Source organism: Topomyia yanbarensis, chromosome 2, assembly GCF_030247195.1.
Source record: "Topomyia yanbarensis strain Yona2022 chromosome 2, ASM3024719v1, whole genome shotgun sequence".
Classification (NCBI taxonomy): Eukaryota; Metazoa; Arthropoda; class Insecta; order Diptera; family Culicidae; genus Topomyia; species Topomyia yanbarensis.
The window spans coordinates 276,144,979-276,160,722 of record NC_080671.1 but is presented as its reverse complement, the minus strand read 5'-3'; the positions used below and the strand labels follow the sequence as shown (position 1 = coordinate 276,160,722).

At 36.8% G+C, this 15,744-nt stretch overlaps 2 protein-coding genes and 1 long non-coding RNA gene across 4 annotated transcripts; 1 reads left to right on the top strand and 2 right to left on the bottom strand.

The window, feature by feature from the left end:
• Nucleotides 1-863: 863 nt before the first annotated feature.
• Nucleotides 864-2,646, bottom strand: LOC131683173 (uncharacterized). Its single transcript, XM_058965012.1, has 5 exons — nucleotides 2,055-2,646; nucleotides 1,666-1,995; nucleotides 1,464-1,578; nucleotides 1,267-1,391; nucleotides 864-1,210 (listed from the first exon to the last, which is right to left on the bottom strand). Exons 1-5 carry the CDS (start codon nucleotides 2,160-2,162, stop codon nucleotides 884-886), a joined length of 1,005 nt encoding a protein of 334 aa, XP_058820995.1. The 5' UTR covers nucleotides 2,163-2,646; the 3' UTR covers nucleotides 864-883.
• A 5,651-nt stretch (nucleotides 2,647-8,297) lies between these two features.
• LOC131683176 (uncharacterized) lies at nucleotides 8,298-11,363 on the top strand. Of its 2 annotated transcripts, XR_009304410.1 has the most exons (4): nucleotides 8,298-8,509; nucleotides 8,581-8,943; nucleotides 8,998-9,136; nucleotides 10,124-11,363. It is a non-coding gene; the product is annotated as an uncharacterized LOC131683176 (long non-coding RNA). The 2 variants fall into 2 exon arrangements; XR_009304409.1 differs by having other exon boundaries at nucleotides 8,307-8,943.
• A 45-nt stretch (nucleotides 11,364-11,408) lies between these two features.
• LOC131683172 (uncharacterized) lies at nucleotides 11,409-13,745 on the bottom strand. Its single transcript, XM_058965011.1, has 2 exons — nucleotides 11,600-13,745; nucleotides 11,409-11,532 (listed from the first exon to the last, which is right to left on the bottom strand). Exon 1 carries the CDS (start codon nucleotides 13,686-13,688, stop codon nucleotides 11,664-11,666), a length of 2,025 nt encoding a protein of 674 aa, XP_058820994.1. The 5' UTR covers nucleotides 13,689-13,745; the 3' UTR covers nucleotides 11,409-11,532; nucleotides 11,600-11,663.
• Nucleotides 13,746-15,744: the final 1,999 nt, after the last annotated feature.

The window sequence follows — 15,744 nt, the reverse complement described above, 5'->3', positions numbered from 1 at the left end:
GTTTAATCCCACCCATTTCCAGATAAAGTGGAACAACCCTTAAATTGAGTAATTCCGGAGTTACTCAAATTTGAGTAAGCCAGCATGAACCAAAAACTGAGTAATTATTACTCGGTTTTTGAGTACAATATTATCTACACTAAACCCAAAAGTGCTTCACTAGTACTCAGATTTTGAGTTCAACATTGCTCAAATTTTGAGTTCAGTACAAATTTAACAAAACCAAAAATTAAGTAATTATTACGCAGACTTTGAGTTGAACATTACTCAAATTTTGGGTTCAGTAGAACTTCAACAAAACCAAAAATTGATCGATTTTTACTCATATTATGAGCAGAAGCTTACCCAATTTTTGAGTAGACAACAAAGCCAGTTGTAATTCCTCAGTTTTTGGGTAGAATATTACCCAATTTATGAGTGCAATATTTCATTAAAACCCAGTAAAGTTCAGCCGGAAATGAGCCGGAATTCCAGCTGTTTCCAGTCAGTATTCCGGCTCCAGTGACACAACCGATTCTAGTTAGAATAGGTTGTGTCACTGGAGCCGGAATACTGACTGGAGCCAGCCGGAATTCCGGCTCATTTCTGACTGAACTTTACTGAGAAACATCCGGATTATGACTTGCAATTCTGAATGGTTTCTGTAAGAAGAAATGCAACAACCGATTCCTATTTAAATTGGTTCATGATCGATTGTTGCATTTGAACTGGAACTAAACCGGTTTACATCCAGTGAAGAAATTGGCCGTCAAAATTTTGTTTTGGATACAACACAATGCAGTCTTTCTTTTCTTATGGAATATTTTTACAATAATAATTAAAGAAACTTCTGTTTATTAAATTTTATGGTTTTTAGTAAGTATTGTATAAAAAAGTTGTCCTTTTATTTGTTGTCAATACGTGCGCGGGAAACTTCAATAAAAGTTTGGACGAGTCTATTCACAGTTGTCCTCTGACTGTGCGGAATTATATTATATATGGCACATGCCAGAAAGTCCCAAAACATTCTAAAATTAGGTGGCACCTCCACTCCGAGAACTGCGTAGCATTTGAATAAAATTTCCACTGCATGAATAGAATTGTTAGTCTCGAATATAACTTTTTTCTCACAAATGACGGCATAATTTCCTCTTTTCATCGGGCTTGCTACGCACACCATGTGTAGTTTGGAATCAGTTGCGGGGGATGCCACGTATGTATCTAAGCACTCCTAATGATGATATAAAATCATTACATCTAACCTTATGTATATTATATTGCATTTACCCCAATCCAACGAATTAAAATTGAAGCCGAATGTTCTTCGCCTACAGTTGGACAGCCTACCAGCGTTCTTTTTTGTCCGCGAATTGGCATATGAGAAATTATTCTCAAGCATCCTCGAATGTGATCTGTGAATAGTTTTACAAATTTAAAATTTTATGACAGACCTTTGGGCTAAATTAAAAAAAAATATATCTCACCATCTTCTACTCTAGAGAATCTGGACGGTGAATAAGATAGACACTGAGAGAAGACATCCTCGATTTTGAGACCTTCTGTTCTGTTAGGATACAATCTCTCAAACATTTGACGAATCTAGAAAAAGTGATATGATATAAATATTCATATGTTCCGTGAATACCATAAAGTGAAATAGTAAATAATAAAAAATAAACATGTTACCACCAATCCTTCATATGAACACAGGTGTGGAAACATATCCAAGATATCATTAACGGGTTTCTTTTCTTTTAATAACAGTTTGAGGACTGGAAAGCATCGGTCCATTTCATCACAAATATGTTCTGCTACTGATGCCGATGCAAGCATTACTCGGAGCAATTGAGCCCGCTCTACAAGTTCAGTTGAAACGGACTCTTCTACAGGCATAGTTCCTCGATTATATTTATGTTTTCCTGCAGGTAGCTGTTTGATGACATTCCGGATGCGATGAAATATCATGCCAGTATGAGCACCCTTTTCCTTGCCTCCGTTGCGCCAAAAGAAAAATGACTAGCATGAAAATAATTATAATTATATTAGAGAAATTAAATAAGCATAGAATAACAAACCTCATCAGGAGCAGTTGGTGTGACTCGCGTATTACTAAGTTGTGGAAATAATTTTACGATTTGAACAGCTGCCGCATGCTGTTGATCAACAGAAGGATACCTGCGCATTTAGAGATCATTGGTTCGTTACTCCGAAAAAGACCAAAAAGATTCCGTGAAAGATTAAGTTCTAAATTTCTTAAAAAAAATCTAAATGGTAAAAGTATGAACGGTATTTGATTCGTAATTCTTTGCATGCTGGGACACATCTATTATTTTCTGAAGAAAATCGGTCAGTTTATTACTGTTTTAAAAGTCTGTAAATGTCTGGACCAGGCATACGCAGAACTTTTTTTTAATCACCGATATCATACTTTTTGATCTGCCTCTCGTTTCTTCTGCTGCAAATTTTGTGCATTGGACGTATTCGGTCTATCCACTCATTGAATATTTACTAGAAGTATATGCTAGAAAATGCATGAAAATTCTCGACAAACATATGATTACGGCCTAAAAGCCAACTGTCAAAATCCACTTTGAATGGAAATTCCGGACAAACCGTTACACGCCAATCACAGATGTTGGTAGTAAACGAAAGAGAAAAGTTTTCTCTTTCATAAACTGTTGTGAGCTGTGTTCGACTAGTAACGGTTTGTCTGGAATTTCCATTCAAAGTGGATTTTGACGGTTGGCTTTTAGGCCGTAATCATATGTTCGTCGAGAATTACAGCAAAAGAGACGGGAATGAAAGTATGCTAATTCTGCATATTTTTGTTTCTCAGTGCAGCAAATCTGTCCACAGTCTGTAAATCTGGCATCGCTGTTGCTCGATTCAACGACATTGCGGCTTAGTTAGACCCTTTGGTCGATTTACGATTGAACTGTATATGTAAACAAATAAACACGCTCGCTATAAACAGAAATTGTATACCTTTAAATTCTGTTGGTTTAAATGTTTAAGTTATTATAATTCGTCGTCGTCGGTCGTCTTTATAATTTTGTGCCGGAACATGACGAATTACGCTTTCTAAGTACCACCGTCAAAGACGCATGTACGTTCTTATGCCGAAGTTTATAAATCGAACCAGATTGAAGATGTGTAAAGAATGGTCAATATTGAAATCAGGATGCGAAGAACTGATAACTATGTGGTTTCCTCTAGCAGTTTGTACTGTGTTTCATACATTTCTTTATATTTATAATCAGAAGTGAAGTTGTTTGGCCGTGCTTCATTACTATGCATACTTCATAGTTTCATAGGCTCAATGAAGTAATAATGCATGATACTGATTGACTACGATGTTTTTTGAAATAGAAGCTTCACAACGAAAGGCATTGCTTTTCTCTGCTCATAGACAGTGTTAGATCACCTGCATATTTGCTCGAAGGACTACTAAGGGCCGATTTCTTCATTCTCGCCTAACGTCTTAACCAGGTTTAAACGTACTGGTGAACCCGGTTTAAAATTTAAGCGAGGATAAAGAAATTGGCCGTAAGCCCTATAAATATGTATAGGCATTGCGCATTTCGCCGCAAGGTTGCTCTAGCGGAGAGACTCGTGCGGTTCAATGTAAACAATTCATTCTATCACACTTTAAGGAGTGTTCATAGTTTGATGCACTAGTAGAGTAACAAATAAAACTTTCTACTTGCCTTTGACCGTCCATTATTTGAGTCTCCATTTGCTTGCATGCGACTCGTGTAAGATGATTTAAACCGTCCTTATCTGGTACGATCCCTTGATCCAAAATTGGATACAAAATTTTCATTCGGAATTTTGCGTCATCTTCGAATGTCGAACGGTTAATCTGAAAACGTTAAATATGTATAGTACGACAAGCGCTTACAGTAATTATAGTAGAAAGTTTACCAAATTTTGAACATTAGTGGAAGTCTCATCAATTTTATCTTTGGTCGGATTAGCTTCAGAACTATAGTTTTTTATTATGTTAAGAATTGTTAGACGGGATCCTTTTTCGATTATCCCCATTTCAACTAGGTCGGCATCGTTGAGCAGAACTAGGTTCTGATCGTTTATTTTTTGGGCTGAAAAGAGCGAATAAGTATATATAAAGGTTTAAAGTGACATCTCAAGTTGTTTGCACTACCTTCTTGATTTTATTATAAATTTATTTCCAAGTTTATTTCCCTACTAACTATCTACATATTTCAAACTTATATAGTAGTTTTCTTCTGAATCTCCGTATATACTCCATAAGTTGTATGTTTTTTTCGTTTGCAAGTTCTTGTGTGATATGCGAATAACTTGACTGTCAGTTTTGAGTTTGTAACTGTTGTATTGTAAACAATATTCGCATTCGAGATGTTGTATTAGGCAAACAATTTGATTATCCGATTGCAATATATCTATTATCAAACCATAGGACATTTCGTTGCATACTTGGTATTTCGCTATCAGTCCCGGCCGAAAGCTTGTGTTATTTATTTTCATATGGTTTATATATTTGATTGAATCTGGTAGATCCCGGATCAGGAGTAAATTACTTAGAGATTTTTTGTGTATGTGCTTTGACGAAACGATATCTACCGTACCAATTTCGTATGAATGGTCAAGAATAGTGGTTATCTGTGCTAGATTCAGGCGCTTAGCAAAGCTGTTTGTTAAATTGATGAAATTGTTGCATGTCTTCGCTTGGGATTTCGACTCCTTGAATTTCGCTTCGAAGCGTAAGCAACTATGATTAACAACTGGCCCATCCTGACGAATTATGTAGGGATAATGAGAGATGTGATGGAATTTATTGGTAGGGTTGATGGCAGGGAAGCAGGATTTGAACAACTTGTAAAAACATTCGATTTCGTTTTCCAGATCGTTAATCTGATTCAATGTTAGCTTATTGGAGAAACTATAATAAGTTATTTTCATGAGAGCTCTAAGCAATGATGATAAATTTGAATTAAATCCGAGAATCTGGTTGAACATAAAAGGGAATGCTCGAAGGAGAAGCCAACATTGCGAAGCTGACTGAGGAATAGCATGTCCACGTGCTTTTAACTTCTCGCAAGTAAAATTAGCGGTAGGTTTATCAGCCGATTCAGTTATTCCGTATTCGTAATGCTGTATAATTTGGTTGACTTGACTAATCGTTATCACTTTATGGATATTTACAGCTTCGTTCAAAACACATTTGATTACGACCATGACGACGCCTTCCAAAAGATCATGCATTGGATCAAACGTGTTATTTTCCGCTATGTTGAAATATTTAACTTCATTCAGTGCTGATTTTCGAATGATTCCGCATTGTGAAGGTGTTTTAGTTCCGCGTTGAAGAGCATTTAAATCACCTTGTATGCTTTCTTCAGTGCGATGAGGGAAGGTATCACCAATGTTTCCACAATGAAGTGCAGTACGCGTCGCATAGCACATTCTACAGAATAGACTTGATTGGGGCCCCATTAACTCGAAAATTTCATGAATTGCCAGCGTGTCCCCCAAAACATGCACTAGAACTGCCCTCATCGTAAACTTTTCACTCCCATATTGTACTACAACACCATCATCTGATTCAAGCTCACGCAAATCTTGAATCAGCGGTTTCATAACGTTATTGTAGCCATATTTTTTTACATCTCTTGAGCGAACTGTAAGCGTTAGATATATCCTGTTGGAGGATGAATTAATTGCGGGGTGGAGATTCTCAATTTTAACACTGAAATTGGTAAGTTTTTTTTTGATTTGCGTGATCCCAAAGGGTTCAGATATTCGACATCGTCCAGATGAAGCGAGAGTCGTAATGCATCGGGAAACCGTGTCAGGAATGGGTGTGTTTTGAAACGTTGACCATCTTTGAAACCGCACAAGATATCGTCATTCACTGCTTCTTCTGCTATCATCTTGCGAGCTCCGGGATTCTTCATAACCAGTGCTAAAATGCTGGTTAGTGGAATATAGTGAGCAACGTCTTTCACTATTTGTACACTTTTTCTTTTGCCTAGTTTGGTAATCGCGGGGACAGTTTTAGTGATTCTAGTTCTTCCCAAGACTTCTTCCCTAGGGTTTGGCACAGCACAACCCGCAACTCCAGACAAATATGCTAGGTTGTCTTTTGGAGAAGCTACGTCTGCAAAAATTCCATCCAAAGATGCGTCGTTTATAAATTTCAAAGCGTCGGTATCGTTTAATGGGATCGACTTCGATTTCAAAAATTCTCTGAATAGATTCAACATGTAACACTCGTAATCTTCTATAAGATTCGAGGTAACCTGTAAGAACTTTTTGATTTTTGTCTCGGGAAGAGATACATCTTTTCGCAAATCTGTGGCGAATTTACTAATTTTCTTAGTAATTTCATCCAACGACGGCGCCGTTTTAAAGAATATAGTATTCGTTATTCTCAACAGATAATCATCATCTACGAGCATATTTTCCGGATGATTATTTTGAATTTGTTCAACAGCGTCATGGTCGTATGAAATATTTGTAGAATTTTCTGTAATTAGTGGATGAACACTCTCTATGTGCCGTTTCAAGCTCTTAAACCTCTGGTACAGTGAACCACATTCTGAACAAAGGAAAGGTTGAGCGGCTGCTTTGCTGGTGTTCAAATTGTGTACCAACCGGAAGTGTTCCTTCAATTCATCCACGTGTCCAGGAATCATCTTCCCACAATTTGGCACATGGCATGAGAAACCTGAAACCTTACACTTTTTTTCCAGTATATATATATATATATATATATATATATATATATATATATATATATATATATATATATATATATATATATATATATATATATATATATATATATATATATATATATATATATATATATATATATATATATATATATATATATATATATATATATATATATATATATATATATATATATATATATATATATATATATATATATATATATATATATATATATATATATATATATATATATATATATATATATATATATATATATATATATATATATATATATATATATATATATATATATATATATATATATATATATATATATATATATATATATATATATATATATATATATATATATATATATATATAATATAACGTGAATATTACCTCGCAACTTCATTGCAGTTTCAGCATCCACCTCTTCCGAAATCTTCTGCATGCTGGTTGTTCAAATCCACTCTTTCAATTAAAATGTATTTTACACACTACAACTCTAGCTTCAACTATTATAAATATTTGAACAAATTTTTATTTGTGAAAAAGTGATGAGCGATAACTAAACGAGCGTGTACCTACTAATGGAAAATGGCGGATGACGCTTGGAATTTTTAACTTGGCGAGAAACGGCTTTTCCGTTTGGTAACTCCAAAACGGTTTCTTGTGTAATACCCAAAAATAGAGTCAGAGTTACTCAGAGATATTATACATGACAACTCAATTTTTGACGTTTACGAACATCATTCAAAACTGAGTTAAAAGTACTCAGAATCTGAGTAACTTTTTACGAGCGTGATACTACTTTGTTTGAAATGGGCTACCCAAAATATAAGTACGAAGCGGTGAACTTGAATTTGAGTAGACGTTGTTATTCAATTCCTACCCAACACGAAGTTCACAGCGACCAACTCAAATTATGGGTAATCGCCATGTTCAAATTTCTACCTAATTTTGTGTTTCCCATGTATAAACTTCGCAGTGAGCAAATTTAACTCAAAAATAGGTAACTTTGATTTTCAGTGTGGGACGTTATAGCTATAAAGCCCCAAACAAAGAATTATATTCGGCACTATACACGACATTCAAGCATTCCACACGACGTTTTGCATCTTGTGGGATGATTTAACACCATATTATTCAGAAAAACTACGTTTAGTAACTAATTACAGCTTTTAATCAATCGTTTCAAAGTTAATGTTTTGATTTCCATGGCAGTGATGCTGGCTGCACAGAGACGTCGTCTTTGACAGAGGGCTGATTTTATGCCTGCAATATTTTGTATCTTGACTCCATTATATTCATAAAGGGCACCGTTTTTCCATGTCATGGGTGTTTAGTAAGGTTTGATGAAACCATTCTCTGACAAATTTCAGATTACGGTTTGGTGTCTTATTTTTGTTTAAAATAATTAACCACGTATACGGCAAACGTGTGGTAGATACTTGTTCTACTTTGTCGCATAATTTCTGCTTCATCTATTCATTTTTACTCTTTTAACGATAATAATATTATATGCCAAAAGTAATTACATTATTTTCCTATAAATATAGCAACACTGCCAAACATCATTTCGCTATTCCTGCAGTAACATTGCGTACACTGAACAAAAATTGTTGCGATATAGCATATGATTTGTCATTTGAACGACATAAAAACTCAATGTTGACGATTTCGAATGGCAATCATCTAAAAAATGGTGGATTCAAGATCGAATGACTTCATGTCTGTATTGGAATGAACAGTCTGTGATATTCGAAGAATAGACATAACGCCATATGAATTATTTGCACCCAACAAAGTAAACGATGGTTCTTATTATTATCATCTCAACTAACAGTAGTTGATCATTCGTGTTTCATCTGTTTCCAGTGTTTGGGCTGGCTCGAATGACAGTCATTTGAAGCGCTTCATGCGTTTGCGAGATAAGTTTTTTCATTATTTCTGTGCAGTCGCAAAAAGTTAGTTCGCGACATCAAAACGTGAAAATACTGCTGCTTGTCATCTTCAAGACTAACGTACACTCGAAAAATAGCTTTGGAGCTGATATCCTGGTATTGGGAGAGAAACTAGCGTCCGGATCAAAGGATTTATTTGCATATTTTCGAGCAATGCCACTGACATGGTGTCTTTCAACATACACGGAATAGCCGTTATTTAGTGCACATAACTGGCCAAAGCCATAGTATGCAAGGCAAAGAGGGAGTACTGGAAAGGGAGTGAAATATACAATAGGTAAAATGTTTCGTAAGTTTGTGCACAGCTAGTTTCACGATCATATTTTTTTAGGATGGATGCCAAATAGCTGTCAATTGATGACTATGTTGATCGGAACTATTATTCTGGTGAAATGGTGGCACTAACGATTCAATATCGTACGGGAATCACAGCCCTAGGAACCACGAGTCCCGAGAGATTGTAGTTACAGGTATTCCTATCCCAAGGTTTGGAAAATTTCCACGCGACCGGCACTAGGTGATGGCCAAATCTACTGGTTTCACATAGCCGTCTTAGCCCAATTCTTTCATACAAATCAAAAGCGAGCATTCACACTTGTCCGGCATGGCACCGTCCCGGACAAGTGTGCTCACATTTGAAGCGTGTAAAATAATATTGGCATTCGTGCACGGTACTGAACCGTTGCCAAAGCGGATCGGAAAGGTGTTATTTTGACTTTATCGTTATGTTGTTACAATATTCTCTGCACAAAAGTACACTAAAAAAATCGAAACGTTAATTCTATTTGTTTCAAGCCGCTTGAAATTCATATGAAGAAGAAATGCTATTGTTATCGTGCGCACACATACCTTCTATGTGTCAATTGTATAAACTATGTATGCACACACATAAGTTATATGTGCATATTGTTATAGAATGGGGTTTTATGTGCCTAATAATTATGAAATGTGAATGTAAGATTAATATTTATTGTAAATACACACATTAGGTTTATGTGCCAGTAAATAGTGTCGTAAACGTATGCTTCCGCAATAGTGCAAAAATCTATAAACCAATAGGCATAACGTTTACTTTTTTGAGTGTACTATGATTGTGGTTAATATACTGGTGGCATTCATGACACACGCCTGTTTACGAATATTTTGACGCATGAGAATTTTTTCAAAAAGACATCTGCAATGAGTTACTCTCTTTGTTTACTTTCTCTTTCGATTTTTACGGTGTCACTATAACGCTTTTCACTTATTTTACAGTACAGATCGAAAGACGGTGATTTTAAGTAGCATATTATGACCAGACTTGAGGGATAAATGTTAAAGTGACCGAATTATTAACAGAAGAGAAAGTAAACAAATAGAGTAACTCATTGCAGATATGACTTTTTGAAAAAACGCTCAAGAATTTCGTCCCACTATTCACCATTTTGCTGTAATAGTGATTTATTTCCTCTTTTCAGAAAACACCAGGACCGCACAAACGTAAGAGATTCTGTGATGGACCAACGTTGCCGCAAGAGAACACTGGTAGCAATAGGTTTGTTCCAGTACCAGGAGAAACTGGAAGTACTCCGGAGAAAACAGGGAGAAAATCGTTCCTGTATTATCTTCTTTTCTTTTCTTTCTTCTGGTAGCAAATCGGAGTGAAAAGGAGCAAGAATTTTTTGTTCCGGAGCAACAGGGAGTGACTTCCGTGTACTGGAACAAACCTAATCATTGTTAGCAGAAAGGAAACCACTATTTTGCGCTCAAGCTAGAAACCAAGTCACCCAGCAATTTTTAAGTTTACCGTAAAACTTGAAGGCACTGAGCTAGATCAGCAACCTCCCGGTGCGATTGTTAAAAGTCGATCAACGATCCAGTAGAATTACGCACTAGACAAGAGAATATGTCCGGAATTACAAATTCTGACTCATCAGATATCTTTAAAAAAGCACTAGCTCGGAAACGGTATCAATCCAAACTATGAAAAGTTTCGACTGACTCCGACGCAAATTCGTTGATTGCGCGAATATTATATTCTGGTACTGTTGGGTAAATTTCACATTGAAGAATAATTCCGTTGCTAGCTGCCATGATTCAGCATCGAGAGATAGAACCTATAGTCGAGATCGAACCAAGAGAGCAAGGCAAACCGTTGTCACTAAACGCCCTAGCACTAAACTAAAACAAGTTATATTACACATAAGACATAACTTTCTCCGCTAAAGGAAGGCAACAAATTTTTACCGTTAAATTTGAACACTGCGTAATTGTCTCTCTTCGTTTACTTTCGTAGTCACCGACGTTACGTAACATGTTTTAACTGAAGAATTTTTTTCGAAGACTCACGTACCGGGGGAGTAGCGATAAAAAAAGTTGTGGTTCAGCCGGAATTGAACTGGATTTCTGGCTGGTTCCAGTTCGTATTCTGGCTCCAGTAACACAACCGATTCTAATTAGCCACTGAAGTCGGAATACGAACTGGAACCAGCCAGAATTCCGGTTCATTTCCGGCTGAGCTTAACTGGGTGCTAAAGCTGTAAGATTGTCATGATGACATTGGTAACGAAACTATATTAAGCAAAGTGTCAAAAGTTTGAATTCAATGTGAGGTTATTTTTTATACTACGGTAGCATGTTACAAGCATTTGGATTGTGTTTTGATGTTTTTAGAATATATTATTTTGATCAATAGTTTTTAAGAAACCAATAACAATAAATGACGTTTGCAAAATGCAATAAACTGTTTGTTTTTTTTTTGTTTTCAGCTTTGGTCACCGTTCGATTCTGCTTACTGGTTTCGGTTGATGTTGTTCGGTGAAAAATATAATAAAACTATTTCCGTTGTTTACGTTTCAGCCTACTCATTCTTCGGCCATCCTCAGAACTATTTATTAAATACGAAAATACAATTAATTTAACAAGACACATTTTTTTTCCACAAGACCACTTACATTTAAGCCCGTTCGCTTCTCGCTCGCGGGACTGTCCAAATAAAACTAAATTTAAATTTCTCTCTCACGTTCGTGGCGTCTCTCTTTGCTGACCACGCTTACCGTGCTGCGTAGACCGCAGTTTGTTGAGAAGCCCGTTGTATGCATAGGAGAAACTGGCGGCATCACGCTGTAGGTTCACTGCGCTCTCCTCTCTCAGTTTTATGTGAAGAACTTCTGCTGTTAGTCTATTGGCCTCGTTGTTGACTCTCTCTAACACATGTGTTTTGGAGAAATCAAAATGATGCCCCTGTTCCGTCGTGTGTTGAGTTAGACCCGTGCACGACGTTCTTGTGCGTATAGAATTTTTATGTTGTGTTATGCGCTTCTCTAGCGTCTGTGATGTCTGCCCAATGTACTCCTTATTGTCACAGACGCCACAAGGGATACTGTACACTATGTTGGTTTGTTGCATCTTAGGTATCTTATCCTTCAGCATGGTAAATACGGTACTTTTAATTTTATTCGTTGGTTTGTAAGCAGCTGTGACGTCATTCTTGCGCAGAAGCTTCCCTATCTTCTCGCTTAAGCAGGGAATGTACGGAATAGATGCGTATTTTGTTGTTCGTTCTTCTGTTCCCCTGGTTTTCATCGTGTTGTATAGTAGATCTACTCGTTGTTTTAAAATACGTCTAATGTAATGTTCTGGATAGTTGTTGCTGCGTAGTATGTCTAATGCTGTTTTAATGGTCTCTTCTCGTTTCTCCGTATCCGTCAGTTTAAGCGCTCTGTCAAAGAGTGCAATTGCAGTATTTTTCTTATGAGTGTGTGGACTCTCCGAAGTGTAGTCTAGGTATCGTCCAGTTTTTTGTTTCGGATGCCATGCTTTCTGTATTTTTTCTCCTTCTCTAGGCAGCATAAGGTCCAAAAAACGAATGCGACCACGTTCTTCCATTTCACAAGTGAAATTGATGTTATTATGTTGCTCGTTGAACGTTCGAACGACAGTTTCGATTTCGTTAGCTCGTCCTACAACAAAACAATCATCCACATAGCGCCGGTATACTACTAGTGATATGTTTTTCTGTTTCAGCTTTTCGATAGCATCTTTTTCCAACTTTTCCATCACTATGTTCGCGACAACAGGAGATAAAGGTGATCCCATTGGCACACCAAATGTCTGGTCATAAAACTTCCCATCATATTGAAAAAAGGAAGCTTCCAGGACAGCTTTCATCGCTTGTTTGAAATTGTCCCACGGTATAGTCGTTATGAGGTCCAGCTCATGCCATCTCTCTTCTACGCACTCATATACCTTTTCTACAGGCACGTTTGTGTAAAGAGAAATCACATCTAGCGAAAAAAGGACGCATCCGTCCGGTACCCGCACCTTGGATACCTCTTCTGCAAAGTCGAAACTATTGCGAACATGGTATTCGGTTTTTCCTACCAAATTGTTCAGTATTCCTGCTAAGTATTGAGCCATGCGATAGGTGGCTGAGCCGATGGTGGAAACGACAGGTCGAAGAGGGCGGCCTTCCTTGTGTATCTTCGGTAGACCGTAGACCCGCGGTGGGTTGCAGTGGTATACTTTAAGTTTGTATTTGGTTGCCGTATCTATGTGTTTATTTAACCACCACTGTTTCACGATGGTATTCAGCTTCTTCAACACCCTTTTCGAGGGATTATCTTTGCGCTCCTTGTAGGTCGATGTATCGTTGACCATCGCAGTCATTTTTTGGTGGTATTCGGTGGCTGATATCAGTACAGTTTTGTTACCTTTGTCGGCTTTTGTTACGTAGAGGTTTGGGTTCTCTCGTAAGAAATTTTTACTTTTCATAATGTCCCTATGTATCCAGTCGTTCTCTTTTGTTCGGGGTTGGCTCTGATAGTTTACATAATTGGATACTATTGTAGACACTTCTGCTCGTATGTTGTCGGCTTCTGGTTTGTTTTTTATTGCTGTCTCCACATCCGACACGAGACGTACGTATTTACACACGTTTTTTAAATATTTTTGTTCGATCATGGATGTCTGTTCTCTGTGCTGACTCCATTCAGGATTCCGAATCAAATTCCGAATGGTTTGACCGGGCAGGAGCTGGAACATTCTGACGTAAAATTGGAACAAAAACGACCCCCTCTTTGTCCCGTCTTGTCTTAGGACGAGACAACTGGCTTCTTATTTTTGGTTTTCTTCACCTTTTTGTGCCCTGCTGAATAATTGATGACAGTTGACTGTATGCGGCTAGCGCAGCCCTCTGCTAGACAGCCATTTTGTCCTAGCCAACATCTGCCTTTCACGCAGAAAAAAGATTTGTAGGTTCAATAAAAATATGGATTAAATTCAATAAATAAAATTATTGGTCGGGAGACAATAAATTTATTTGTTGAATTCAATAAAATTTATTTATTGTTTCAATAAAAAAGTTTATTGTTTTGCTTTCTAATAATTTTTTTTATTGAAAATAAAAGAAAATTATTGAAATTGAAAATGTTTTTATTGAAAGCAAAAATACATTGTTTTTCTAATAAAAAAATATTGTGAAATTAATAATTTTGTTGGTTAAAGTGATAAACAATAATTGATTGAATTCAATAACACATATTTTTGGTTTAAATATGCTAAATTTTTCTGCGTGTTGTTAAAATCAAAACAACCCAATGCTATTGCACGGGCGACATGGGCCTAGAGGTGGCTAGGCCCATCATATGTTGACCTGGGACGGGACCTGCGGAAAGAAAAAAAACGCGTGTCAAATTGATCCAGCACGCAAATGTCAGATTGAACCGGCTGTTCTCAGAGTGATTAATATGGGGAGTATATTATTTGAAATTGAGAAAATGTTAACTTTTTTTTCAAATATATCTATAAATTACTCATTAGATCAGTAATGATAGTGGAGTGATAGTGCTTTCATTAATTTCGAGAACGTCAATTCTTGTGAACTTCTCCCACTGTTCTCTCAAATCGGGATTCACCGGAAAATGGTGTAAAGTTATCTCCGGATTTTTCGCTTTACTACGACCGCAATTTTCTACCTTGCACTTCATGATAATGGATTCACGAAAAAATTGAAAGTTCAATTCTTGTTTGTTCTTTAAAAAAGTCATGTCATTTCTTGAACTACACCAAGTATTAGTGTGTGTGAATCGAAGAAGTAAGATATAACAAACAAAAAGAAAGAATAAAACACGAGTCCGCAGGTCCCGTCCCAGATGTTGACCGAAGAGAATAGGGAAAGAGTCGAAGAGTGAAAATCAGTCAAAACGGCAACACTCCCTTTATGATGATTTCAACACTAGAATTTTGGCAACCGCTTCCACAGGCAGCACTTTAAATGACTCCTATTATATTTTGAAAACAAACCGTATGTCGATCGTTGGATTTGTTTATCAAACGATGCGCATTTCGAAACAAAGAGATGAAATAATTCTAAAGCTTGTTTTTACTCATACATATACTCTAGAATGCACCTCACAATCACGATTGAACCAAATTCTGACGAAAATTGAAATTTCTTTTTAAATACATGTACAATACTTATCTCCTCCAACTCAGGCATGAGTAATGTTTATTTACATTGCACGATTGATCTGCTTAATAAGGTATTTTTGGCTTCACACTATTCGTCTCTTTCCCTATTCTCTTTGATGTTGACTACTGTCAAAGTCTGTATATCTCCATAGCGGATGACAGGAGTGACACTTTCTGCTGAGGCATGATGGCTAATGAAATTTTGATTTCGTCCGCCATGGCTAGTAAACAGCGGGCGAACATCGTAATAGCGCAGCCCGCTTTTGGGACTTGTATTTTTTTCATCGGCGGCTGACACTTAGCCGTTTTCGCGATTTTTTCGGGACTTGTGTTTTTTCGGGACATAGTTTTTTTTCGATTTTTTTGTTATGAGACTTTACGGTATTTTACTGGAGATGTACAGCAGTGAATTTCGGTGGTGTTTCCTCCCGTTCTCGGGGGAGCGGATTATACTGCTAGTGCAAGTGATTTACGGATCGAGCCGAATCTCCGCAATCAAAAGTGTTTTCAATAAGAAAAGTTGCTGTTGTGCAAAATAGTGATATTCGATCATAGATGTTGATGTCGTTGTCAAATTCTTCTGCATGAAAATACTTGTTTCTTCCAAAGGTGAGCGAAGTATTATATT